The 26658-nt window shown below is 40.7% G+C and overlaps 1 protein-coding gene across 1 annotated transcript in view; it reads left to right on the forward strand.

Moving 5' to 3' along the window:
• The first annotated feature begins 5038 nt into the window (after positions 1–5038).
• TXNRD1 (thioredoxin reductase 1) overlaps positions 5039–26658 on the forward strand; it is a 41256-nt gene continuing 19636 nt past the window's right edge. Inside the window, exons 1-7 of the mRNA XM_081957641.1 lie at positions 5039–5195; positions 11956–12078; positions 18774–18846; positions 20119–20238; positions 21373–21518; positions 23853–23968; positions 25657–25882. Of these exons, the coding sequence (XP_081813767.1) occupies positions 5127–5195; positions 11956–12078; positions 18774–18846; positions 20119–20238; positions 21373–21518; positions 23853–23968; positions 25657–25882 (873 nt within the window). The 5' untranslated portion in view covers positions 5039–5126. The remainder of the gene's footprint in view (positions 5196–11955; positions 12079–18773; positions 18847–20118; positions 20239–21372; positions 21519–23852; positions 23969–25656; positions 25883–26658) is intronic.

A 26658-nucleotide genomic window follows, 5' to 3' on the forward strand; every position in this document is an offset into this window, starting at 1 on the left:
AGATCAATTCACTTGGTGATGTTAAACAAACCAAGAGTTTTTAGCCTTTCAGTTGAAAAATGGAACTCATTTAAAACTGTTCTACCTTGCCATCTTGCACTACAGTAAGAATGATTGCGCTAATGACTGTGGAATGCTTTCAGTTTCAAGCTTAAACACACATGGAATGTTGCTACCTATCAATCTAGCTATCCAGGGCAGGGGTGAAATCAACTTACCTTTGCTACCAGTTCACAAATGGGAGCGCGCGCGCATACACACCAGCTTCACTCGCACGCGCTACCTCTGCCCATGCCTAGGACCTTCCGCACATGCGCAGAGCATCAAAAGCGGGACATGATGACGTCTGGGCGGGTGGGTGGAGCCTCCCGCTGCCACCGCTACTGGTTCGCCCGAACCAGATAGAACCGGCTGAATTGCACCACTGATCCAGGGGTTTCCATAGGATTAAAAAATAATGCCCCCCCCCTACCTTGCATTTGAAGCCTGACCATTTTTTACATGTAGTGCAATGCAGAAAAAGGACTGAGGCTTGGATCCTATGGCTGTGACAGCCGTCCTGATTATTTTGACCATCTATGCATCTGTCATTTCACAACGCAGTGTGAGAATTGCCGTAATAATAATAATGGAAATGCCTATGCAGATAGCCCTCAATTTAGGACCATTTGTTTAGGGACCATTCAAAGTTACAACAGCGCTGAAAAAAGTGACTTGCGTCCGGTCCTCACGCTTACAATGGTTCATCCCCACAGTCATGTAATCAAAATTAGTGCTTGGCAGCCATCCTGTATTTACAATTGTCGCAGGGTCATGAGATCATCATTTGCGACCTTCCCAGTTGGGTCCTAACAAGCAAGGTTAATTGGGAGAAGGAGCCGGATTCGCTTAATGGCTGTGTGGTTCAGTTAACAACTGCAGTGATTTACTTAACGACCACGGCCAAAGTCATAACATCGAGTATACTTAACTGCACACTTTCATAACAATGGAAATTGTAACCCTAATTGCATTTGTAAGCTGAGGACTACCTGTATGTTCCTTCTTTCTTATATTTATGGGATAAATGAAGTTGTGTCCTTTTGATCTGGGAGCTTGTTACTGTATAAGCGTTGTTGATCTTTTTTGTTTTGTTTTGTTTTTGATTTTTCATACAGCTGCTGGCAGAGCCGGCTCAGTTCAAAACATAATAGCATGATTAAAAAACTTCAAAAAGTGCAGTGCTTTATAAATCCCTGTGCCTCTTCCTCAGTTCTGCAATTTCAGGAAGGTGGCAGAAAATTGCTTAATTAAAACAAGTTCATTGAGTGTTACAAATATTTGCCAGTTGTAAAACTGTTTACATAATGTGAAGCTTTATACAGTATGTTTCCCATCTCCTGACTTGGCCACCAGTAGTTGAAAGTAACTTCATTTTAGCAATTTGAAATTAAAAATCACTCTATAGATGAAATTGATTTATACTAAGTTGCTAAGAATACCAGCAACACAATGATTTTCTTCATTTGATGCGTACATATACTGTATATCCAACACCAAGATTAAGCCATAGGAAGAAACACCCTCCTGCAGCAAGGAAAAAGAATGTTGGGAGTCACAGGACCTCATTCCTAGTTTGAGAGTCTTGGGTTTTCTAAAAAAATAATAAAATAAATGGTGCAAGGAAAAAAAGATTTTCTGTTCACTACATCCTGTACTGAGGGATAAACTATCACAAACAATCCATTCACTGGAAGCCAGCGGGTAAGATTTTCTTCCTGACACTTCCGTGATCCACCCCACCCTGTAATCCACCCCAACCTTACTCCTTTTGCCCCTTTGTCTGGTCGGATTGCATCACTCAGTATGTTTGCTTTCTGTGAAAGGGCTGTTGGACCTGGAAGTGTTCTTAAAAAATGAAAGGCATGCTAGAAAGCTTCCTATTTAATTTTCATTTACATTCATAATTAAAGAGAAGAATCAATATATATGTTCATCAAGAAAATATCCTCCTCCTATCAGGGGTGGGGGTGTCCATGTCTGTGTGCAAAAAGTTAAGATGTTAGCAACAACATTCCCAATGGACAAATGTAGTTGGGGGCTGAACAGTGTTTGCAGCTTCCATTTTAACTTTTTTGATCCTCTCTGGATGTCCCAAAGGCATATTTGGCATTCATGATTATTCCATAATGTGAACTAACTAATGCTAGCATATTCCTTTAATACAATAGAATACAATAGTAGAGTTGGAAGGGACCTTGGAGGTCTTCTAGTCCAACCCCCTGCCTAGGCAGGAAACCCTATACCGTTCCAGACAAATGGCTATCCAACATCTTCTTAAAGACTTCCAGTGTTGGGGCATTCACAACTTCTGGAGGCAAGCTGTTCCACTGATTAATTGTTCTAACTGTCAGGAAGTTTCTCCTCAGTTCTAAGTTGCTTCTCTCCTTGATTAGTTTCCACCCATTGCTTCTTGTTCTACCCTCAGGTGCCTTGGAGAATAGCTTGACTCCCTCTTCTTTGTGGCAACCCCTGAGATATTGGAACACTGCTATCATGTCTCCCCTAGTCCTTCTTTCTCTTAAGCTAGACATACCTAGTTCCTGCAACCGTTCTTCATAATACATTTTATACTGCTGTTCATCTTTGTATCCAGGAAAACATATAATTGATTTGTACATTTTTTCTTCTTGGTTAGTCTCCCCGTGGCTGGGAGGGTTGCATGGACAATTGGCAGTACAGGTCCTCGACTTATGACCACAGTTGAGCCCAACATTTATGCTGCTAAGTGAGAATTTGTTACGTGAGTTTTATCCCATTTTACCACCTTTCCTGCCATAGTTGTTAAGTGAATCATTACAGTTGCTAATAACGTCGTTAAACGAATCTGGATTCTCCATTGACTTTGCTTGTCAGAAGATCGCAAAAGCTGATCACCTGATCCCTGGACATCTCAACTGTCATAAATATGAACCAGATGCCAAGCATCCAAATTTTGATCACATGACCGTGGGAATGCTCCATCCCCACGGTCATATGTGAAAAACGGTCATAAGTCCCTTTTTTTCACTGCCGCTGTAACTCTGGAACAGTCACTAAATGAACTGTTGTAAGTCGAGGACTATCTGTAGTTATTTACCCTCAGCAAGCCACACTGTCTGATCACAGCCATTGCTTTATTACCAATTATTTTGGTGCCAGTATGCCTGGCTGTATATAGTAGCTCTCTTATCAACTTCTCACAATTGGCATCTTTTTGGTCTTGTTCTTTCTTCAGTAAAACTGTTAGTATTAAAAGATCGTTCTATATAAATGATAAAAGGGACACGGTGGCTCAGTGGCTAAGATGCTGAGCTTATCGATCAAAAAGGTCTGCAGTTCGGCAGTTGGAATCCCTAGCGCCGCATAACAGAGTGAGCGCCCGTTACTTGTCCCAGCTTCTGCCAACCCAGCAGCTCAAAAGCATGTAAAAATGCAAGTAGAAAAATAGGAACCACCTTTGGTGGGAAGGCAACTGTTCCATGCACCTTTGCCGTTTAGGCATGCTGGCCACATGACCATGGAGACGTTTTCAGACAACGCTGGCTCCTCGGCTTTGAAACGGAGATGAGCACCGCTTCCTAGAATGGGGAACGACTAGGACAGGGGTGTCCAAACTTGGGAACTTTAAGACTTGTGGACTTCAACTCCCAGAATTCCCCAGCCAGCCACCGCTTCCTAGAATGGGGAACGACTAGGACAGGGGTGTCCAAACTTGGGAACTTTAAGACTTGTGGACTTCAACTCCCAGAACTCCCCAGCCAGCCACCGCTTCCTAGAATGGGGAACGACTAGGACAGGGGTGTCCAAACTTGGGAACTTTAAGACTTGTGGACTTCAACTCCCAGAATTCCCCAGCCAGTTTGGACACCCCTGGACTAGGACATGTGTGCAAGGGGAACCTTTACCTTTACTATATAAACATTTTCTATGATCTTTACTGTCTGTTATTTTTGTCCTTTTAAAGATATTTTCTCTTGACGGCACACTTTTGGTTAATTTTGGTTCATAGTGTTTTGTATATACAGTTAGTTGTTGGTCAGAAACTTAACATGTTATATGAACTCAGCCAATTGCAGCTCATTCAATAAATCATAGTAAACCACAGCTTGACATGTGACATCCATCATTCTAAGGCAGTGTTTCTCAAACTTGGTGACTTTAAGTCCTGTGGACTTCAACTCCCAGAATCCCCCAGCCAGCATAGCTGGCTGGGGAATTCTGGGAGTTGAAGTCCACAGGACTTAAAGTCGCCAAGTTTGAGAAACACTGTCTAAGGTATAATGTACTTTGTCTTGTTTTGGCTTAGTGTGTTGAGAGAACACAGCCTCTACTCTTTCGATAGGAAAACATTCTGATTTCAGAGTATTTTGTTACCAGGAAAAAATGCCAGACTTCAAGCTCTGTCCAAAGAGATTAACATCCCAAATCCTCAAGAGAATTTTTTTTAAAATGTCTTTTTTTAATGCCAGAAAGAAATTGGCCAAACTGCATATTCCAGCTTTGGCCAATTGAGAACGGGCTTGAAGTGTTGGAATCTATTTCCCATAACTCTGAGACATACTGGCTGGGGATTATGGGATTTGCACTCCAAACCACGCTAGAACCCAATATATGCCATACTAAGGCTGCATTTCTGTAACCATTTCCTTAGGACGAGCGAGCAACGCCGCCTTGACTTCAAAGAGTACCGCTTCCGAACGGGCGGTGGACGCGCAGACTTGCAAGCCACTTGCGCTTGGAAATGTCTACTATAGGATGACGCGCACATATCGGGGCTTCTACAATTGCCCCGAAGCACAAAGTACAGTCTTGAAATCTAAAGTTGGGAGATCGGAACTGTGACATGAAAGGGGGGGGGGACAAAGCAAAAACCAGCAAGTCATGCTTACTGGCGAGTGACTCACGGACACTTTTAAGCTACTTGCCAAGGATCGCGCCCGGCGCTAGAGCGAAGGGTTGGGCGGCCAGAGTCCCGCCCCCTCCCGGCCTCTGCCTTGTAATCCATAAAAAGGCGGAGCTCCCAGCCGACGCGTTTCTTTCTCTTTCGCCTGTTTTGTGTTGCAGAACATGGGCATCAACTGAAGAAAGCGCTCTTTGAACTCACGATGGAGCCTTCCTTGCCTGCCGTGTTTGCCCAAAAGCACTATGTAGGCGGCTACGACCGGACTGTGAAGGTAGGGGACCAAATGTGCGACTGTGATTTAAGTGTGCGGTGCGGGTTGGCTCTTTCCCCCTCTGAACTTGCGGGTTTTCCAGATGTTTGGGGCGACAAGTCCCGTTTATAGCACCTCAGTAGTTATTGAGATGTTGAAATAAAACGATGGGCTGTCGGGGTGGGGAGGAAGCAGCTGGCTTAATGCTGGGTGCATCCTAGCCGACGTAAGTCTCAAGCAAACCCTCGCTGATTTCGGGGTCCTTTTCTTCCGCTTTTCCTTGATGGTAAGGTAAGGATCTCATTGAACTCCATGGGACTTCTAATAGGTGTGCAGAGAAAGGCGGTATCTCTCCTCTTGCCAATCTGCTTTGCGGGATCTGCCCTCTCCAACGGAGGTTATAGTCAGAGTCCAGAGTCACAGATCTTTGGACACTTGACCCTGTAGGAACTCTGCAGGCATTGGGGTGTGTGAAATTCAAATCTTTCACAAATTAATTTGATCGCTGATGGCCACAAATCTTTCACAAAGTAAATTGGTTGCTGATGCCATGGCCGTCTGTAAAGCATAAAGAGAAAAACAGGTTGGTAGCAATTTTGAGTTTCAGGAGGATGTGGAACAACACTGGGCTGTTGGAGATTTTGAAGGTGCTAAAAGATTGCATTACACATAATTGTTTAGGATGCTCTAATATTATCTCCTCCTTATTTTGAGTCTTGATGTCAAGCTCCGGTCCATTCATTCTTTTGCACAAGAACTTGAGCCCTTTAATAAAATGGGTTAGTTCAAAAAGCTGCTATTATACCTCTAGTTTCTTTTAAACAGTGTTTGCCTATCTTAAATTTTTCCATTCCATTTCATGTCTGAATTAAAATACTGCCAAACTGCACAATTTATCTTCTGGGTCTATAAATTGGCTTGTATTTGGGGGGTGGGGAGGGTGGTAGAAGCACATTTATGTATACTTTATAATTCTTCATTCCCTTTACACAGCAAACACGACTGCCTTGGTCTTTGGTATATTGAATTTCAGCTACATTTTCCTTAATGCATCCTAGAATCAATCTAACATTCACTGCAAATCGTTAGGTTTCTTAGCCAATACCGTGGCATCATCTGCCTTCAAAAGTGCAGCATACGTACTTCCATATCATCTCCAGTCCCACAACACTTCTAACATTGGCCAAGTATCCCTTGTACAGTTATCCACAAATGCATTAAACAACCACCCTGGCCTTATTCTCTATTGTGTTTGATCGGTTGCTAAGTTGTGTCTGACTCTTCGCAACCCCATGGACCATAGCACACCAGGACCCCCTGTCCTCCACTGTCTCCCAGAGTTTGCCAAAGTTCATGTTTGTTGGCTTGATGATATTATCTAACCATCTAATCTTCTGCCGTCTTCTTTTCCACTTGCTTCCAGTCTTTCCCAGCATCAGGGTCTTTTCCATTGAGTCCTCTCCTCTCATTTGGTGGCCACGGTATTTGAACTTCAGCTTCCCTGCTCAGTACCAATCAATGTATAAAACATCTTGTTTATTCTCACTCATGCTTTACTTCCATTGTATACCACCTGTATCCCATTCAACAGCCAGCCTTGATTCATGCTTGTGCATAATATTCTGTCAGACTCATTTCATTCATCACCTGGTTTCTTTACATTGTGCAATATTTTTTCACATCCATACTTTTCACAGTGATCTGTTGAAGCCCCAAAATATCTCTGGCATAATGCCACAATCTATTCCCCAAATTTTGCGCATTGTCATAATCTTTCGTACCCTTCAATCACAGTCCTGCCAAAGCCCCTTTTTTGGGCACAAGTAACAAACCATTGTTAGCCTTCACTCTTGCTTCCTTTCCTTTTTTCTTTTTTTTAATAGGAAAGCAATAACAGCATTTTTCCAATCATCTCAGGCAGTCTTCATGGATTAAACAGCCACTCTGTAAGCAAACCATATGCAAACTTCAATGCTTGTCCTCTTGTCCTCAACATTTTGATAATTTATATTTGTTTTCATTATTTTTCTTGTTACCTTTCCTTTTATTTTATAGGAAAGCAATAACAGCATTTTTCCAATCATCCCAGGCAGTCTATTGATATTTACCTTCCGTTCAGTTTGTTAGAAAATGATTCCATATCTTTTCATACATATCTTATATTTTTCCTGCAATCATACTTTTATTTTTTTTAATCTTTAATCTTTTTCTTTTTCCTCTGTTTCCTCAACCACTTTTGACATAGCTTGAAAAGGATCTTTCCAGATTCCGTATCTGTCATCACCGATATATCTGATTCAGGGGTGTCCAAACCTGGGAACTTTAAGACTTGTGGACTTCAACTCCCAGAATTCCCCAGCCAGCCATGCTGGCTGGGGAATTCTGGGAGTTGAAATCCACAAGTCTTAAAGTTCCCAAGTTTGGTCACCCCTGATCTAATTATTTCATCTGTCATTTTAAATATATATATATACAGATAGTTCTTAACTTACGACTTAGATTTAAAGTTCTAACAGCCACCCCTCGCCCACAATATGTGATTGTATTTTGGGCGTTCAGCAACTGGCCCACTTTTATGATTGATTGATGCATCCTGAGGTCATGTGACCACAATTTAGGCCTTTGCTGGAAAACAGTGTTTTCTTCCCATTTTGGCAAAAAATTACATAATGCGGATTCACTTCATAACCGTGGTGATTCATTTAACTGCTGCAAAAAAAGGTATTTTTTAGACATGGTCATGTGACCTGCTTAATGACCAGCATAGCTTGCCACAGTAATTCTGGGCTCACTAATGGTCGTAAGTCGAGGAATGCCTATATATTAATTCTCTTGCTACCGATCCCATTCTCATCTATTTAGTCAGACATGCGCCTAACGAAATAATTGTTTGCCCTGCATTGAATGCATTTAGAATGGTCAGTTTCCCTCAGAATTTATCGCTGATTGTTTCATTTTCACTGAAGCACAACATGCAATTTATCCATCTTATGGATTCATAATTTCAGATACATTCCTAGCAAAGTCCATGCTACTAATTCCTATTTTCTGACTTATACTATAGGCCAGGAGTGTCAAACTCAAGGCCTGCAGGTCGGGGGTACATAGATCTGGCCTGCAGGGCCAACCCTGGAAACAGCAAAGAACTAGCCCGCGGTGCCTCTGACAGCAAAAACGGAGCTCAGGTAGGCCGCGCAAAGCCGGCCCAGGTTCTGTTTTCAGCCGCAACGGCCTCCTGCAACCCTCTGGCAGCAGAAACAGAGCCTGAGGAGTGGCATTGAGCTGGCCACGCCCACCCCACCCCCCTGAGATCAAACACAGCCCTGATGCAGCCCTCAATGAAAGCTAGTATTACACCCCTGCTCTAGGCCAATCAATTTTTAATTAAACCCGCATATCATTTCTGCTTACAATCAAGCCACCTTTAGATCTATGCTTTCTTTTCCTTTTCCTTTTGTGGGCACAAAACCTACCTCCCCCGCCCCCCCAATTTTGTTTAGTCTTTCATGTTCTTTACCACTTCATCCTCTTGCTTTCCAAAGTGTCATATCACTGTCATAAGACAAGCTTATTATCATAACTTTGGTCTATTGAAACTTTTGCCTAGTGCTTTTTCATAAGATAAATGAAATAAGGGGTGTATCAGTTAGTTTTGCTAATTTTGTTTGGCATCTTACAGGTACAACCAAAGCCCAGTTTTGCTCTAATTGTGTTCTTGTTATTCTTTGTAAACAAGGAGCTATAATTTTGGACGACAACATACGCGTATCCATATCCATGAATTAAGATGTATACATACAGCTAGTCCTCAACTTACAACAGTTCATTTAGTGACAGCTCAAAGTTACAATGGATTGAAAAAAGGGACCGTTTTTCACACTTTACGACCATGGAGCATCCTCACAGATATGTGATCAAATTTGGATACTTGGCATCTGTTCATATTTATGACAGTTGCAATGTCCAAGGATCAGGGGATCGGCTTTTGTGACCTTCCGACAAGCTAAGTCAATGGGGAATCCAGATTCATTTAATAACAACGTTATTAACGACTGCAATGATTCACTTAACAACTGTGGCAGGAAATGGGGCAAGACTCGCTTAACAAATTCTCACTTAGCAACATAAATTTTAGTCATAAAGTGAGGTCAAGGACTACCTATACTATACTGATAAAGATGGATACAGAGTTATGCAGAATATTTTATTTATTAAATTTATATGCTGCCCATCTCATTACCCAACCAACTCTGGGTGGCCGACAACACAATAAAAACAAGAATATTTAAAAAAAAACCTTTAAAAATAACTACTACAAAGGGTGATAGATATGTCAGCTACATTGCTGACCTTATAAGTGTAATAGCTGGTTTAATCTTGGAGGTTTAATCTTGAAATTAGTGGAAGACTTTATCTATCGGATCCAAAAGGATATTTATTGAAAGATAATTTTTAAAAAGAAGAATGGCAGCTAATTTATCTACATGGATTAAGAGCCAAATTCTTCTTTGATTTAGTACTGTACCTTGAATTAATCTGGTTTGTGAAGCATGAGCAAATATTTCTGCTTTTATAGAGTATTTTTACATGAATCATTCCTTAAAACTACACTGAACTTTCTCTTACCAGTCATTTAAGGCTCCCCCCCCCCCTAATCATTACCTCTCTCCACCAAACAACTTGGGTCTATGTCAACTTCCTTATCCTTTCATATTAATGCCTTGACTTCTAGGAGAAGTGTATTAAGTCTTCATGTGCATATCAAAGAACTAACACCATGGAAGTATTTTTTACACCATTTTTTGACCAAGTGCCTGCAGCTATTGGAAAATGCACCGAATATACCTCAGACTACAATCCCTACTCTAGTAAACTAGATATTCAAGTCTGGTAATTATTTAGGATGCCTAGATATTCTTGAGATACAATCCCACTTTGTTTATGGATGCAATGAGTCAGTGAAGTGAATTACTTTTAAGATTTACCACTTAATAACCCATTCTCTGTTCTGCTTGCCATTGTTTTTGCAAATGAAATTGTAGACCAGAATTGCAGCCTTATTAGATGCAGGTGCACCTATCTTTCCCTGGATAAACCATTTAAAGAGGCTGTGGATTATCAGAGGAAAGAAGTAAGGCTGAAAGGAAAATATTGATTAAATCTTAGGGAGGAAGGGCTGTACTTGATTGAAATCGCTCTTCCTAGTTTCTTTTCTATTTAAACAGTGTGGAACAGTAAAATAATACATCTAAACAAAACATAGGTTTTGTTAAAGCAAGATTCCAAACAGAGTAGCTGCCCTTAAACCTTTTATTTTATAGGTGATCCTGGTAAGGTATAGTCGCATTCCCAGTGGAAGTTTTGGAAAATGTCCAATGAAGGTTTTGGAAGTTTAAGAACCAAAGCTTCCCTCCCAGAGATATCCCTTACTGGAGTTTGATTTTAGAGGATTCTCCTGTTACACATTACAATGGGGCCAAGCTCCTTTTAGCTCTCATCTATCCAAGACAGGGGTGTCAAACTCACATCGTCATATTGTTATCACGTGCCATATCGTGACTCCCCCCCTTCGCTAAACCAGGGGTTGGCGAGGCCAGCGTGTGATGTATCCGGCCCACGAGTTTGACACCCCTGACCTAAGAGATTATTTCTTGGCAAATGACAACATTTCTGAGTACTGTATAGAACATCATTCAAAAAAAATATGAGCAAACAGCCTTATTTAAAGATACATCGCTGAATATATGTTCTAGCTATAAAATGCACTGGGTTTTTTTTGTTATTTGAAGGGTTTATGGAAGCTGTGTCTTGTATTAACTGAAATATTTTTGTCTGCAGAAACGGAGAGGCAACATAAGTTTAAATAGCTAAACAACAGGCTAAACCATACAATGAACAATTGAGGGAATTAGGTATGTTTAGTCTAACAAAGAGAAGGACTAACAGTGACGTGGTAGTAGTATTTCAGTACTGAGGAGCTATCACAGAGAAGAGGGGGTTGTTCTATTCTCCAAAGCATCTGAACGCAAGATAAGAAGTAATGGATGGAAGGTCATTAAACAGAGATCCAATCTAGAACTAGGGAGACATTTCCTGACAGTGAGAACAATTAACCAGTGGAACAGCTTGCCTCCGGAAGTTGTGGGTGTTACAACATTAAGGGTTTTGAAGAAGAAATTTGTCCAGAATAGTATAGGGTCTCCTGTTTGACCATGGGGTTGAACTAGATCTTCAAGGTCCCTTCCACTCCTATTATGCTATGTTCTATCAAAGAACAGTGTTTAAATAACTAATGCATGTAGCCCCTAATACGCTGAACCTCAATCCATTGATCTGGAGCATTTAAGGAATGAGCTACACATGACGTAAAACACTGTAGGCTGGGATGGCATGTCTACCTTGCAGATATTTGGAAAGCAAGTGGTAGAGAAGTCTTCACATTTGTCTCACAGTAGTTCAAATAAAGATGGAATTAAACACTGCCAGTTGTTCAGGGGTGAGAAATTATTTTCATGTAGAAGACTCTAGGCCCAATTTCTAGTGTCATTGGAAGTTATGAGAGTAGAGCACAAAAGTAATTTGAAAATACCAAAAGTTGGGGAGATTGCATTCAATTGCATTAAGCCAGGTAGTTTAATTATCTTTTCCTAGTAGTGTCCAAATTACTTCCCACCTCTTTTTCCTCCGGATTTCTTTTCATGAAGTAGTAATTTTTCCACTTCACCTTTGAGTTATAGTACTGCTTTGGCCATTGATCAGTTTCTATATTTTCTGTGTTCAGGCACAGCGTGAAGGATCTTTTCTTAAACTACTTGAAGGAACCTGGCAAACAAAACAAGCTTCATCATATGATTATGATCTGATTGTCATTGGAGGAGGTTCTGGTGGACTGGCAGCTTCAAAGGTAAGATCAGCCAACCTAGATTCACAAAAAACATTCTGATAGAATTTCTTCCAATATGTTTTAGCAGTCTAGAAAATGAGCTCTCTCTTGATAAGCTACAGATAGGTTTGTGGAATGCAGAATACATTTTACAGTCAATTCAGACAACCTTCCTAATCAGTTTCCTGCCATCTAGGTTAGCCATACTAAGAAATCCAGTAATTTTAAGTGCAACACATCTGGAAGACACCAGATTGTTGCAATTAAAATTACTGGATTTCTCCAGTACCAGATTGGAGAATTGTGATTTATAATCAATGTGACAGGGGAAGTTACTATACAGTCCTATGGAAAACTTCAAACTATTCCATATAGATCCATGCCAAGTAGTGTTTCTCAAATACTTTGAGAATCCCTCTGGAAAAAAAAATGATACAAACCCAACAAAAGAGCAGAATTACATTGGACTGAAATCTAGCCATGTCTCCTAATAACCGAGTTGGATATATAGTAAGGTCTGTCCTCCTCATCCTCCCAGATATTTTAAATATGGTTTTCAGCATAATCTTTGGCAACTGAGGGCAAAATATAAACTGATCTAAAGAGAATTATTTGAAACGTATTTAATTAATAAACTATTCATCTTGTTTTAGAATCTGTTAAAATAAATGAAAAATAATTACCTGTCTATTATTTTACCTTTGTGGGAAAATGTGTTTCAATATTTCCCATTTAATTCTTTTGGTGTCAACAAAGTATGAGATGTGAGTATTAATAGTTTTGAAGGATGAAATATTTAAATTCCCCTTTCATCTAAAAGTATCATATTTATATTTTTAAATAAAATATGTATCCAGCTGCATTGTAAGCATGGTTGCCAACAGTAAATGCCTGAAGTGGGACAGATTGAAAATAGAAAATGAAATAAATTAAGTAGCACAGCAACTGTATTATCTTTGATCCTTAGCACAATGTAATTTCCTAGAAGAATTTTTTTTACTTCATTTAGATTCTCCTTCCCAATAGTACCGTAATTAAAATGGATTTATGGGTATTGGTGGTCCAGATGAGCTTTGTGCTCTTCTAGAGTTGTGATTGATAGCTTGAAAGATTAGTCTAGTTGATTCATATAATGTCTTCTGTATTTCATTGGGGTTTTGGTGTATTTTAGTTGGTTGGAGAAAGCAAACTATTTCAACCTACTACTAGAACGTGAAACTCTCCTCCTGAACTTTGTTCATCTTTAAATCCTTCCATCAACTAGGAGACCAATTCAAAGTTAACATAAAACCATAACATTATATTACAATAATATGTTAAGTTAATATATATTGAGTTGGACCATCTAATTTAGTATTGCTTATGGAAAGAGCCTTAGGATTTCAGGCAGGAAATCTTTTCAGTGCTAATTAAAGAAATCAGAACTTGATCCTTCAACCATTCATAAGTAGACGGAGTAGTCCATGACTAAATTGTGGTTTTGCGATTTTCCATGCTTGGATAGACTAAGAAGAAAAAAAAGCTAGAAGCGTACTTCCTTCATAAATTGTCCATTTTATATAGTCCTGATCACAATTCTTCTATCATCACTAGCATAACACTTGTAGTGAAGATATTCATTCTAAGCCAGTTCTACAGATATTTTACTGTGGTGGCTTTGTTCCCAACATACAAATAATATATGAAACTTGTGTTTCAAATAGAGCTCCTGAACCTTTAAAGAATATAACAAATATATTTGCTGGCAAGGTAGTAATCCTTCTAAATCTACCAGGATCCCTGCTTCTGCCTCTGAATCAAAGATAGTTTGATTTTCAAGGAATAACCAGATAGGATATAGCAGCAGAACTACTCCTAAAATAGAAGAGCCATCAAAAGACTAAAGATTTGCCTTAATTAAGTAGGTAGAATGGGTATTCTGGAAATACAGGTGCTATGATATCTTTTAGCTTCTTGCTGAGTTAGGAGTGATTGTGACCTTGAAAATACAGGAAATAGTATTTGCTTTTGGTTTTCCATGTGAAGTTACCTTGTGAGTAACCAAACTGGACAGGTTTTCTGCCAATAAACAAACAAGCGGCATGAAATCCCTACAAAGCACAATTTAATGGGAAGCATTTTTGTCTCTCTGGATTTTCTAGGACATCTACTGCCACATTTTAGTTCCAAAGAAGGGATGGGTTGACTTTCAAAGAGAAGCTGCTACATCAAACTGCTGAGTTAGTATCAGATCTGCAAGCTTGGGCTTAGCTAACAGAGATTATCTTGATGGGCTTCCCACTAAAATTAATTGTCCCTTTTTAAATTGTGGTATAACATAAAATATATGTCGTGCCTTTGTTAGTTCCATAGTAATTAAAAAGGATCACGCTTTTTTTCTTTTTGTGTGTTTAGATTTATTTATTTCTTTCTTTTTTGCATAGTAATGTGGGATTTCTGTCCCTTGCATCATTGTCTACCCTGATTCTTCTTTGTTATATAACTGCATACAACTGGCTTGTATATCAATAGCCATCTTAGAAATACATTTAATAAAATAGGCCCTGGTTTTTAAAATTTAAGCCACAATAAACATGGCAAAAGAGACATGGTGGCTCAGGCTAAGATGCTGAGTTTGTTGATCAGAAAGGTCGGCAGTTGGGTGGTTCGGATCCCTAGCACCACGTAACGGAGTGAACTCCCGTTACTTGTCCCAGCCTCTGCCAATCTAGCAGTTCGGAAGCATGTAAAAATGCAAGTAGAAAAACAGGAACTCCCGTTGGTGGGAAGGTAACAGCGTTCCATGCGCTTTCAGCGTTTAGTCATGCTAGCCACATGACCATGGAGACGTCTTCGGACAGCACTGGCTCTTCAGCTTTGAAACAGAGATGAGCACTGCTCCCTAGAGTCAGGAACAGCTAGCACATATGTGTGAGGGGAACCTTTACCTTTACCTTAAACATGTCAACTTTTACAATTGGGCTCATAGGTGTATGCTTTCTTTTCATTTTTGGCTGCAATGATGAATTCTTCAGGAATTTGAAACTTCCACATCCCATCAGAGTCTAATGGGTGGGAGGGAAAGGAAGAGGGATTCCTTCCATTTATTAGTGAATGTAGCTTTGTTTAGAAACGGAGCAGAACTGAAATCTAAGTTTCAAGAGTCCTTTGGCAAAATGCTGCATCAGTTGCTCTCATCAGCGTACCCATATTTATTTGCATGGCAGTAACTGTGTTGTGAACTGCCTAGGATTATTAGGAATCATTGGTCAACTTTCCAGTTTTCCATGAAGCTAAGTTATTTTGAAGAGCTGTTACCTAGCGGCAAACTAAAATAATAGCCTACCCAGCTACCTGGTATGCACAAATGGAACATGATGAACTTGTATTTCACTTCATGATGTGATGGACTCAAATTATATACTTTATGATTTGTCCGATGACTTCATGATGCACGTGTTGTCATTAAAGTGTTCATATGACTTTGATTAGATGCACATGATTTACTCCTGGACGTCTAGGCAACATTGGTTCTGGGACATCTGCCTGGTAGATGCCAATAGATGTTGGAGTAATTCTTAGAAATGACAAGTATTAGACTTTTAAATAGTTGGTTAATCCTATCAAATACCTTTGATGCTTATTAAAGCCCAATTAAACATTCCACTTGTTAGGCAGGAAATGAGTATACTTAATATCTTTCCTTTCCAAATAATTGTGATGTGATGGTCAGGTATTACACCCAATGTGAACTGAGGACCCATATCAGTTATCCATTTAAAATCTTCATGATCCTTGTCTGTTAAATGCTTTTTATTGCAAACAAGCCGAGGAGGTGTTAGTAATTCAGGTATTGGACTGGAATCTGGAAGACTCACATTGTATGTCTCACCCACAGAGGTTCATTCTCTGACTTCAGGCTAGTTACAATTCATCAACCCGACTTCCTTCATTGGATGTAAGAAAAACTGGAAGGAGTATTGTGCATGTAGCCTTGGCCGCTGTAAGAAAGGTGGGATAAAAATCTGTTGTGGCCCAGCAGGATCCGGTTGAGTTGCTGATGGACTTGGATAGCGAGGAACCATATGAGTCTGCCCTGGATGATGTGGAGGACCCTGTGCAGGGTTCAAACTCAGAGCAGGGATTAGAGAGGCTGGTTGGCCACCAAGAGGTGCCTGAGGCATGGAGCAGTGGGGAGGATCAAAAGCAGTTTGTCCCTGATGCTAGATTGAGAAGGGCTGAGAAACGGAAGCAGCAACTATGTAGGCAGACTCACAGAAGATAATTAAGCACAGGTGGTTGTGGATTGGCTCCTCCCAAGAGAGATTATAGGTGAGGCGTTGGGAGGGGACATTTGCAAGAAGCAACCGTTCGAATTAGTAGTTAAGAAAATCTATCTATGTATTCTAGCCGTGTCTGCTCGTTTGGACTATCGGCGTTGCTTCATTTTGAATTACCTGGGTTGCTCTATTGAACGTGAGTTGTCTGAGCCCTCAGCCAAAGGCTTCATTATCAGTAATTAAACAGTGGCAAACAGCCAAGCCTCTGTTCTGGTTTATTCACAGGCATGGAGAGGGGGGTCAGAACAGAAATCTAAGAAAGAGAAATGTGGGAAATGATTAGGAGCTTTTTTCCAACCAAGAATTAGCAGCTTCATTTCCTTCCAAACATGCTTCCTTTAGGGTTGACCTTTAAAAGGGGAAACAGAAGAAACACTGACTAATGAGCAGTTTGTCCCTCTAACTAGTGGTAAACCATTTGGGATTAGCATATTCGCCATTGCTGGGTGGGTTTATATGTAATGATTGATCTGAATTTGTAGGTGAGGGCCAAGACTGAGATCACCTTCCAAATACCTCAGGTGTCAAAGGAGTCCCTTTATGTCTCACAATAAAGCTCATTTTAAACAGTGCTTTGGAAGCATTGTCATTTTATATAGTATGTGATCTAGTTAGTGGAATGACTTCTCATCCTTTGATAGAATTGTGGTAATTTAGGCAGCCAAATGATTGCTTGACATTTAATTACTACTGAGTCATTAGATTCATCCCCCCCCCCCAATTTCTTTGCCACCACAGTGCTCAGCTAACAATTGCTTTTCTCACTCAAGTAAGTGTTATGAATCTTGTCTTTTCATTAAAAGAGAAGATGGAAAGGAGGACTTGTTAGAGCCTCACAGTGCTAGAAGACTTCTGATCAAGTCAAACCAGGGACGTGCGGGCAGGGGAGGCAGGGGAGGCAGAGCCTCACTGCTCTCATCATGAAAAAAAAGGGAAAAGGCGCTGAGGAGCCTTGGGGAATGGGACTGCACGAGCCGCGGTCACCTTCATGTTGACTCAGGAAGGCAGGACAGAGGGAGGTGCAGGAGGCTCCTCTAGCCTCAGCCTCCCTCCTGCACACGTGGTCCCATTCCCCGCCTTCCTGAGTCAACATGAAGGGGACCGTGGCTCGCTCTCACGAGCCGCAGTCCCCTTCATGTTGACTCAGGAAGGTGGGGAATGGGACCACGTGTGCAGGACAGAGGGAGGTGCAGGAGGCTCCTCTAGCCTCAGCCTCCCTCCTGCACACATGGTCCCGTTCCCCGCCTTCTGTCGGGTTCTGACGCCGGAGCTCATGGTTCCAGGGCGAATGCGCATGCGTGAGCGGCTCCCTTCCTTGCACTGAGCAATGGCAGGTTTAAGGGAAGTTGCTTGTGAAAGCAGAAAGTGCGACGGACTTTTCGGACCGTCGGCTACCTGCCAGCTCGCTCGCGAAAGGACCCTGGAAACCGAGTCGTGGCCAGCATCTTGTTAAAAATTCCCCGCCTTCCTGATGACGTCACCAGCCTCACCAGCCATAAACCTCACCGCACGTCACTGAGTCAAACTGATGGGCCTGTTTTGGATAAAAAGTCTATTTTAATAAGATACTTTAAAAGTAACTTTAGTTGGGGAGAACATTGGCTTATTATGGGGATTTGAGTCATCTAACATTTAAACAAATCCTTGTAATAAGTATCGGTCAGGAGCTTGTATATTTCAAACAGCTTCCCCCAATTCAGAGTCCTGTAGTTCCCAGCCAGCATAAACTTTCAACTACAACATATCTGAAGAACTACAGTTTATAGGAGTCTAAACCAGGATAACGGCACTTAGATAGCAATGATGTATTATGAGCATTGTACCAAAACGGTTACAGTGGAAATATATTTTCCATTTTTGACTGGCATGCTCAGTTTTTCCAATTGGCAACTCATCCTTCTCCTCACAATTACTTGTTCTTGAGGAAGAGTGGATGTTTTCAATTTTCAAAATAGAGTGGATAATTTGTGGCCTCAAAACAGAAGGAAGGAGATGTTTGAGGAGAAGAAAGATAAGGCATTGGGGTAATGAAATGTCTGTGAGCAAACAACCAAGCTGAGAGAGTACCAAGAACTCCACAATTCATCTTTGAGTTACAAATACACCCTTCTGTTAAATAAATGAGGGGAAATTAACAGTTCTACAATTCAGTTACGAGACATCCATAAACTCATTTCCCCAAAGAACAGTATCCTCTATGCATGAGAGGTATCAACAGATTTGAGATAATTTAGAGATTTGTTTTAAAAAAAAGACCTGAGGAAGAGGTTGTGTGAACATGTTTATAAACATCAGATATAAAACAATTTGAGGTGGTAGGAAAAAATAAGTAAAATCAGGAATGGAAGGCAGTGGTGTGGCCACTTCACATTTCTCTCTTTATTTTTATTTTTTTAGGAAGCAGCCTTACTTGGCAAGAAAGTATTGGTTCTGGATTTTGTCGTCCCTACTCCTTTAGGAACAACTTGGGGTAAGTTGGTGCTTCTCAATCTTAGTACAAATAAGTACCCTGAATCAGTTTTGCTTTTCCTTATGCTTCTGAACAATTTTTATATTTCATCTGCACATTACAAAAACAAGGTGTGAAGAAATACCACATTGGGCTGCGCTGATACATTATGCTAATTTATTTTTCTTGGGTTTGACCTATAATAGCTCAGGCAATGTAGTTTGTAAACTATGATTTACACTTAGTAGCGTGTTGCATGAATTCAGCAAATTGCTATTTATTCAGCAGACTTTGTAAGCTCTGGATTAATATGTGAAAACAGCTACGTTCTTTGGGATTTATTTATTTTATTGAATTTATGTCTGACTTTTGTGTAGAAGTTCAAGGCAGCATACATAATTCCTCCTCTTAGTTCCTCCCCACAGTAATAATTCTGTGAGGTAGATTGGATTGAGAGACAGTGACTGGTTCAAAGTCACCCAGTGAACTTTCCTGGCAGATTAGAATGAGAAGTGGTGTTGTGGCTTGCCAGTGGCCAGTGGAGCTGGCAGCAGATTCAGACAGTGAGGACATTGGGGAGGAACATGGGCCAGTCTTAAGAGTCTGGGGAAGGCTCTGATAAGGGCTCTGTGTTGGAGGCAGAGAGGGGCCAGAGCCATATGCCAGTTATCAGCTGCCTTCAGAGTCAGACATCAATGAGGCAGACGAATAGTTGGAGCTGTTGCCAGATGAAGGGAACAGCTAAAGAACAGAGGTCGACTTGGGAGTAAGGCCACAGGTGGACGATGAATGGCCCTTTGCAGAGGAAATAAAAGAGGAGCGAAAGGGGAGTGGAGTTTGCAGGAGACAATTAGTTCGTTTAATTGGTTCATGACTCTCTGAGACTCCTTGCCAAGTTTTGCAGATATCAGCCTGGCAACTCTCTAAGACAGATAAGGTCTGTGACTGTAAATCCTCCCTTGAAAGACTTTGCTGGATGTGAATAAACAGAATTCACATTTATTAATTAATAAAAGGGTATTTTGTCAGAACAAGGAGCTTGCTTCATGCTCTTGGGAAGCCTATGTCAGAACAAGTGGATTAGAATTTGGGTTTCCTTTCTCCCAGTCCAACATCTTAACCACTGTACCACACTGGCTCTCAGAGTTCTGCTTGACTTTCATATAACAGGATTGAAAGGACTCCCCCATCTGCTTGGATGTTGAAGATTCTCACCTACAAAGTTGCCAGTGAATTGCTTCCCTGTTTTCTGCATTGTACACCTGGATAATCCTGGTATGCTTCCTTTTACAGGTCTTGGAGGAACTTGTGTAAATGTCGGCTGCATCCCTAAAAAGCTGATGCATCAGACAGCTCTGCTTGGGCAAGCCATAAAAGATGCACCCGCATTTGGGTGGCAGCTGGGTGAAAAACGTAAGGATGTAAAATCCCATTTCTGCGAATGTTATACTATTATTTGGGGGAAATGACATGGGAGTAAAAGACGGTGGGTGGGATAAAGTGCAAAATTAAAGTGTGGGGAGAAGGGGTAGGTTGAATGAACGGTATTTATTTATTTATTTCTTAGCGCTTATAGACCGCCCCCTCTCCCGAAAGGGACTCGGGGCGGTGTACAGTCCGTATCAAAATACAACAAATTAAAATTATAATAAATAGATACATATATACATATATGAGAGGAGGATAAAAAGATATGCAAAACTGTACAGCTAAGTAAATAAATCAGAATATACAAAATTTAAAATCCCAATATCATGTAAGATTAAATTTAAAAGAGACAATCCCTCTAAAAACCAGTAAAAAATGTGTATGCCAGGAGGTAGACGTTATAAATTATGCCAGACCAGCCAGTCGGAACAGGTGTGTCTTCAATTTCTGTCGGAAGGAGCGGAGGTCAGTAGTGGTTCTAATGTCGGGGGGGGGGGGAGGTCATTCCAGAGGGTTGGGCCCATCACAGAGAAGGCCCTACTCCTCGGTGTCGCCCGTTGGCATTGCCTAGTGGACGGCACCAGGAGAAGCCCCTCCCTGTGAGAGCGAATTGGCCGCAGGGATGTGTGTGGGAGGATGCGATCCCGCAGGTAGCTAGGCCCTATGCCATGGAGCGCTTTAAAGATGGTAATCAGAACGGTGTGGGTTACATTTAATTTTAAGATTTAATACCATAGACATAAATGCTACCTCCAAACCGGGATACACAGAAGCAATTCTCCAATGTGATTAAAGCACAGAGCTCAGTGCAAACGTTCTGAAAACTGATAACAATCTCTGTAATAATTTATTTGAAGCAAGCATGAAATAAAATCTTGAATGGAATCTTAAGAGGAAGATGCTACACTACTTGCACATTTCTGACTATATTGACCAATATTATTCTTTGCACCATGTCAGCAAAGCTTAATAAACCCAGGATAATTTAATATATTTTTTAGAAAGGAAGGCACAACTAATATCATATGTATCTGTAGCTATGCAAACACTCTAAAGAGTTTTTTTGTTGCAGAAAGACACAGACGTATGCTAGATTCTTTCTTTTTCTTTGAACCTTAGCCATAAAGCACAACTGGAGCTCTTTGACAGAAGCTGTTCAGAATCATATTGGCTCTCTGAATTGGGGATACAGAGTGTCCCTCCGAGAGAATAAGGTCACATATGAAAATGCTTACGGAGAGTTCATTGGACCACACACAATTAAGGTACTAGATTTCTTTCAAAAGCTTTGTTATATTACTTGTTTTCCACTGGATCACTTATATTTCTTTTACTTGTGTGGAAAGTTGGTGTGGAGCATATCTGTTAAATGACAAGATCCTACTGTACTTCTGGATAAGCCATGCTTTTCTGATACCATGAGTTCTTCTCCATTTTCTGAAAGAGTAGACTGAAGGTATCTTTCTATCAATTGTGCCAATTCAGTAAATTGGCTTCTGTTATTTAGCAGCAAGGAAGTGCCTTATCCTTTGTCTGATCTTGGATTAAATACAGGGGTGAAATTCAGCAGGTTCTGACAGGTTCTGGAGAACCGGTAGGGGAAATTTTGAGTAGTTCGGAGAACCAGCAAATACCACCTCTGGCTGCCCCCAGAGTGAGGTGGGAATGGAGATTTTGCAGTACCCTTCCCCTGCCATGCCCACTAAGCCACGCCCACAGAACCAATAGTAAAAAAAAAAGAATTTCACCACTGATTAAATATCAAAGCAAAGCTGGGTTCAAGGTCTTAAGTCTTAAGAACCAGAACCAGCATAGAGTCTTGGGACCATTTTTTTCTTCTTCTGCTCAGTTGTGTTTGATTCTTGGAGATTTCCTGGATAAATCCTTGCGGTTTTCTTGGCAAGGATTTTCAGAAATGGTTTACATTGCCTGCTTCCCAGGGCTGAGATGAAAGCCAGTTTGGTGTAGTGGTTAAGGCATCAAGCCAGAAACCAGGAGACCGTGAGTTCTAGTTCCATCTTAGACAGCTGGATGACCTTGGGCCAGTCATTCTCAGTCCTAGGAAGTAGGCAAATGGCAAGGTTGAGGTCAAATTACTGCATCTTATTGCTGACTTGCCAATATATAAACACAGGGCATATGCATATAGGAAAAAATGTATACAGTAGGTGAAGAAATTCATTGGAGCTGCTGGTATTTAGAGCCATGGTGGTGCAGTGGTTAGAATCCAGTATTGCTGGCTGACTCTGCCCACTGCAGGAATTCAATCCTCATCAGCTCAAAGTTGACTCAACCTTCCATCCTTCTGAGGTCAATAAAATGAGGATCCAGATTGCTGTAAAGCACTATGTAGTGGTATATAGATTAATTGCAATTGCTATTGCTATTTAGTATAGCTATTTAAAAAAGTACATAGCAAAAATATTAATGGTAACCGATATCTGTATCAAAGGTGGACAACAGAGACATCTGGATCTTCTTACAAAGCAATTTCTCTATGATTTACTGTAGATGAGGCAAGAATTCTCCATACACCATAAAAAAAGAAGCTGGGCATAGATATAATTGGAATTGAATTTTTGGCTGGAAGAAATGGGAGCTTGGTTTAGTTGGAGTACTTGAAAGTATTTTTAGGTCAGAATTCTTTTGCCCAAAGGGGATAATGTTGTGTTTGGCTGTGCTTGACGAATCATTTGAATTTTAATACAAAACAAGAGAGGTTCTCCAAAGCTGAAGTCTTCCCTTCTTCGTAAAAAATAATCTATCTCGCCTGAGCCATTGAACAGTTTTTACTTGCTTAAGAAACTGCCTTCTGGTCTAGAATAGCACATCCTCAGCCTATAATTACAGCATAATGGAAAAAGAGGTGCCTAGCCAGGTCTTAGATCTTGCCACAAATGCCAGCTAGTCTCTATCCATTTAGGCATCCCTCTTAATAACCTCATCCATATCTTCAAAGTACCTTTCACCTGCATTTCTTAACATTAGTTATTTAGGAAATGTGTATGCTTAATATGCTATTAAGTCCCTTAATAGTCCTGGGCAGCCCTTGAGGTATAATGTGTACTATTATCTGTCAGCAGTATCTTTATGTAATTTCAGCTGGAGGGCCAAATCAGTCTCTATGGAAAAGAAATAATGGATGCAGCTGACAACAATGTGGTTGATGTCCATATATTTGGAGGTGGGGCGGGGGGGGGGGGGGAAGAGATTTTTCACTTTGGATTTAGGTGAATAGTATCAGCCAGGCAAAATCTGGAAGGTTTGCAGGAAAAGAATGGCTAGTTTGATAGTTCTGGGGAAGACTACAGAAGGAAGATAACTTGCAAGAGGGCTTAAGGCAATGAAAGAGTTTTCAAGATTTGCTGCCATGGGAGGTAAAGTGTAGATGGGGAATATTTCCTTCTTTGTTACTGCCAGAATGCCTGAGTATAATTTTTAAGCTACAGTGATTGATTTCCAAAGTTCTTTGGCTAAATTCTTTATTTGTGTCAGTAGCTATGTCTAGTCTCTGCTCAATGAAAAGTGAGTGTTGCATTATAAGGAGAATGATTTCCTATCTCAAGGTTCAGACAAAAAGCTTGCTCTGTTATTTACAGACAACAAATAATAAAGGGGTAGAGAAAATTTACACAGCCGAAAGATTCCTGATTGCCACTGGAGAAAGACCTCGCTATCTCAATGTTCCAGGAGACAAAGAATATTGCATCACCAGGTAACATAAAATAAAGGCATTTATATCTTTTGTACTGCCTGAAGACACTCAAGGCAATTGGGTAAAATGTAGCATTTGGAAGACAAGGTTGCTCCTTAATAGAACTCTTGGGGTAAAATTGTTCCTTATTGAAAATATTTTCATCCTCAGAGGACCAGTTTTCATGTCTTTTTTTGGAGATGTTACTGTGGAGTAACTTAAATTGCATTTGAGGACACTTTCATACAATAACCTGAAGATTATAACTGAGAATTTTGAAGGTTACAGTCCCAAGAAACCATTAAAGCCGTGTGACTAACCTTTTGAATTTGTCTACCAACATTTAAAGCCGTTTTTGCATTGGCTGTATGCGTAGAACCTACCTTGCTGATCTCCATTAAAAATACATCTTTGGTTTCTGCAAAGGTCTGTTTTGTGCAGGCAAAAGCAGAATGCCTAAAGGAGGGGGGCGGGTTGAGGGAAGGGGAAAAGCTGAGTTATATTTACATCGTTCAAAAATTCAAGCCATGAGAAAATTGTTCTGTATTAACGGATATAAAAAGTAATGGCCTGCAAAATGTATTGAGCTTTCAGGTTTGAAACAACTGTTTTGAGCTTGAAAGAGTCTCATTATGAGCTTGCAATGCTGGTTTCAAGATTAAAATAATGGTGTTTTGAGCTCAGAGCACTTCCAATAAGGTTGGAACAACCTGTTTTGAAACGGATATTTCCAAATGAAAACTTGATGCATACACCTTTGAAAAGGCAAGGGAGATGGCTAGGCTCCAGTTCAGAATATACAGTCTATGGGACCCACTTAGCTTCCCAGTCCCATCTTGGTGATCTCTAGCTTACATCGCTGAAATTCAAAGGTGAGCATCAAATCGCAACTAAAAAAGTTTCTAATAGGTCTAACAAGATAAAAAGGCAGGTTCGAAAACAAAGTGGAAGAGGAGATCGATAATTCTAGCTCTCTTCATTCCAATATTGTTGGTCTAGACTAGCGTTTCTCAAACTTAGCAACTTTCAGACTAGTGGACTTCAACTCCCAGAACTCCCCAGGCTGGCTGAGAAATTCTGGCAATTGAAGTCCATGCATCTGAAAGTTGCCAAGGTTGAGAAATGCTGATCTAGACCTTGACCAAAATAGTCAGTTTCCATCTCTTATTGTTCATAGAAAGGCTCTTTCTAGGGCTCTTATTGTTCATAGAAAGTTGTTAAGTTTTGAACGAGAGCAGGGGTGCCAGAAAAACTGCACCATGACATTTTTTTTGTTAGAGCAAAGTTATATGGAACATTTGCAGTTCAAAGAGGAATATAATAATCTTATTTTAACTGCTGAATCCTCTATGTCAGGGGTGTCAAACTCAGTTTCATTGAGGGCCGCATCAGAGTTGTGTTTGACCTTGGGGGGGCATGGCCAGCTCGACATCACTCATGTTGGGGGCGCCTGTGGTGGCCTGAGCACTCTGCAGGTGAAAAGAGCTTCATTTTTGCTTGCAGGGGCATCGCGGGCTGGTCCTTCACTGTTTCCAGGGTGGCCCCACAAGCCAGATCTAAGCACCCCATTGGCCAGATCTGGATAACATAGACCCCTGCCCTGTGTTATATAGAAATTGCCCATCTCTCATCACAATTTACTTTTTTCCCCTGGATACATGCAGTTAAATATTTTTGTCTCTAAGTTAATTTATGTATGTATTTTCCAGTGATGACCTCTTCTCACTGCCTTACTGCCCAGGAAAGACATTGGTGGTTGGAGCATCTTACGTTGCTCTTGAATGTGCAGGATTTCTTGCTGGACTTGGTTTAGATGTGACTGTCATGGTGCGTTCCATTCTCCTGAGAGGCTTTGATCAGGACATGGCAAATAAAATAGGAGAGCATATGGAAGAACATGGTGTAAAGTTCATAAGACAATATGTACCCACTAAGGTAAGACTTGCCAAAAAGAAGTAATTTTAAAAGTGGCTTTCATGGTAACATGCTTTGTGCTTCATATTCCTTCTTACTAAGACTTCAAAGGCGCTTGTGGCTTTCACAGTTTCTTTATGTCACATATGTTTTAAACCAGAGAGCAGCAATATTTTGGAGGACAGAGTTTTCATGTTTTAAATATATAATTAATGTCAGCCTTGGGACTGCATGGGGTGTGTTTGATGTTGTACTGATTTCACTGGAAAACAAACTTGTTTTTCAGGAGTTGAAGGGCTTTACAAGTGGCAGTGGATGTTTTTTTGCTGCTCACACTTAGCACACCCATTTTCCTGCACCTAACAGACTGCATTTACAATGAAAAAAAAATCATACTGTTGAAAATCAGATATTTCAATGGCACAATCTGTGGTTCCTCTAAGGGCCGCAATTTGATGCCTGAGTCCACATGCAAGCCATGGAGTGACAATACAATACAATCCATATTGTAGAACATCAGAAGTTGTTTTTACTAGGTTAAACTATTATCTACTTCTCTTACCGCCAGTAGCTCACTCTTAATCCAGGGATTAACCCTTGACTACTCAATGACCTATGGGATGCAGTGGCTCAGTGGCTAGGACGCTGAGCTTGTCGATCAGAAAGGTTGGCAGTTTGGCGGTTCGAATTCCTAGTGCCGCGCAATGGAGTGAGCTCCCGTTACTTGTCATTAGAAAGCTTGGAATTGTTAGAGTGGTGTATAGCGGAAGTCAAGGGGGTGGGTTTGATTGGGAGGT

This window comes from Natrix helvetica (genome assembly GCF_964273705.1).
Source record: "Natrix helvetica genome assembly, chromosome: 6".
In the NCBI taxonomy this organism is placed as follows: Eukaryota; Metazoa; Chordata; class Lepidosauria; order Squamata; family Natricidae; genus Natrix; species Natrix helvetica.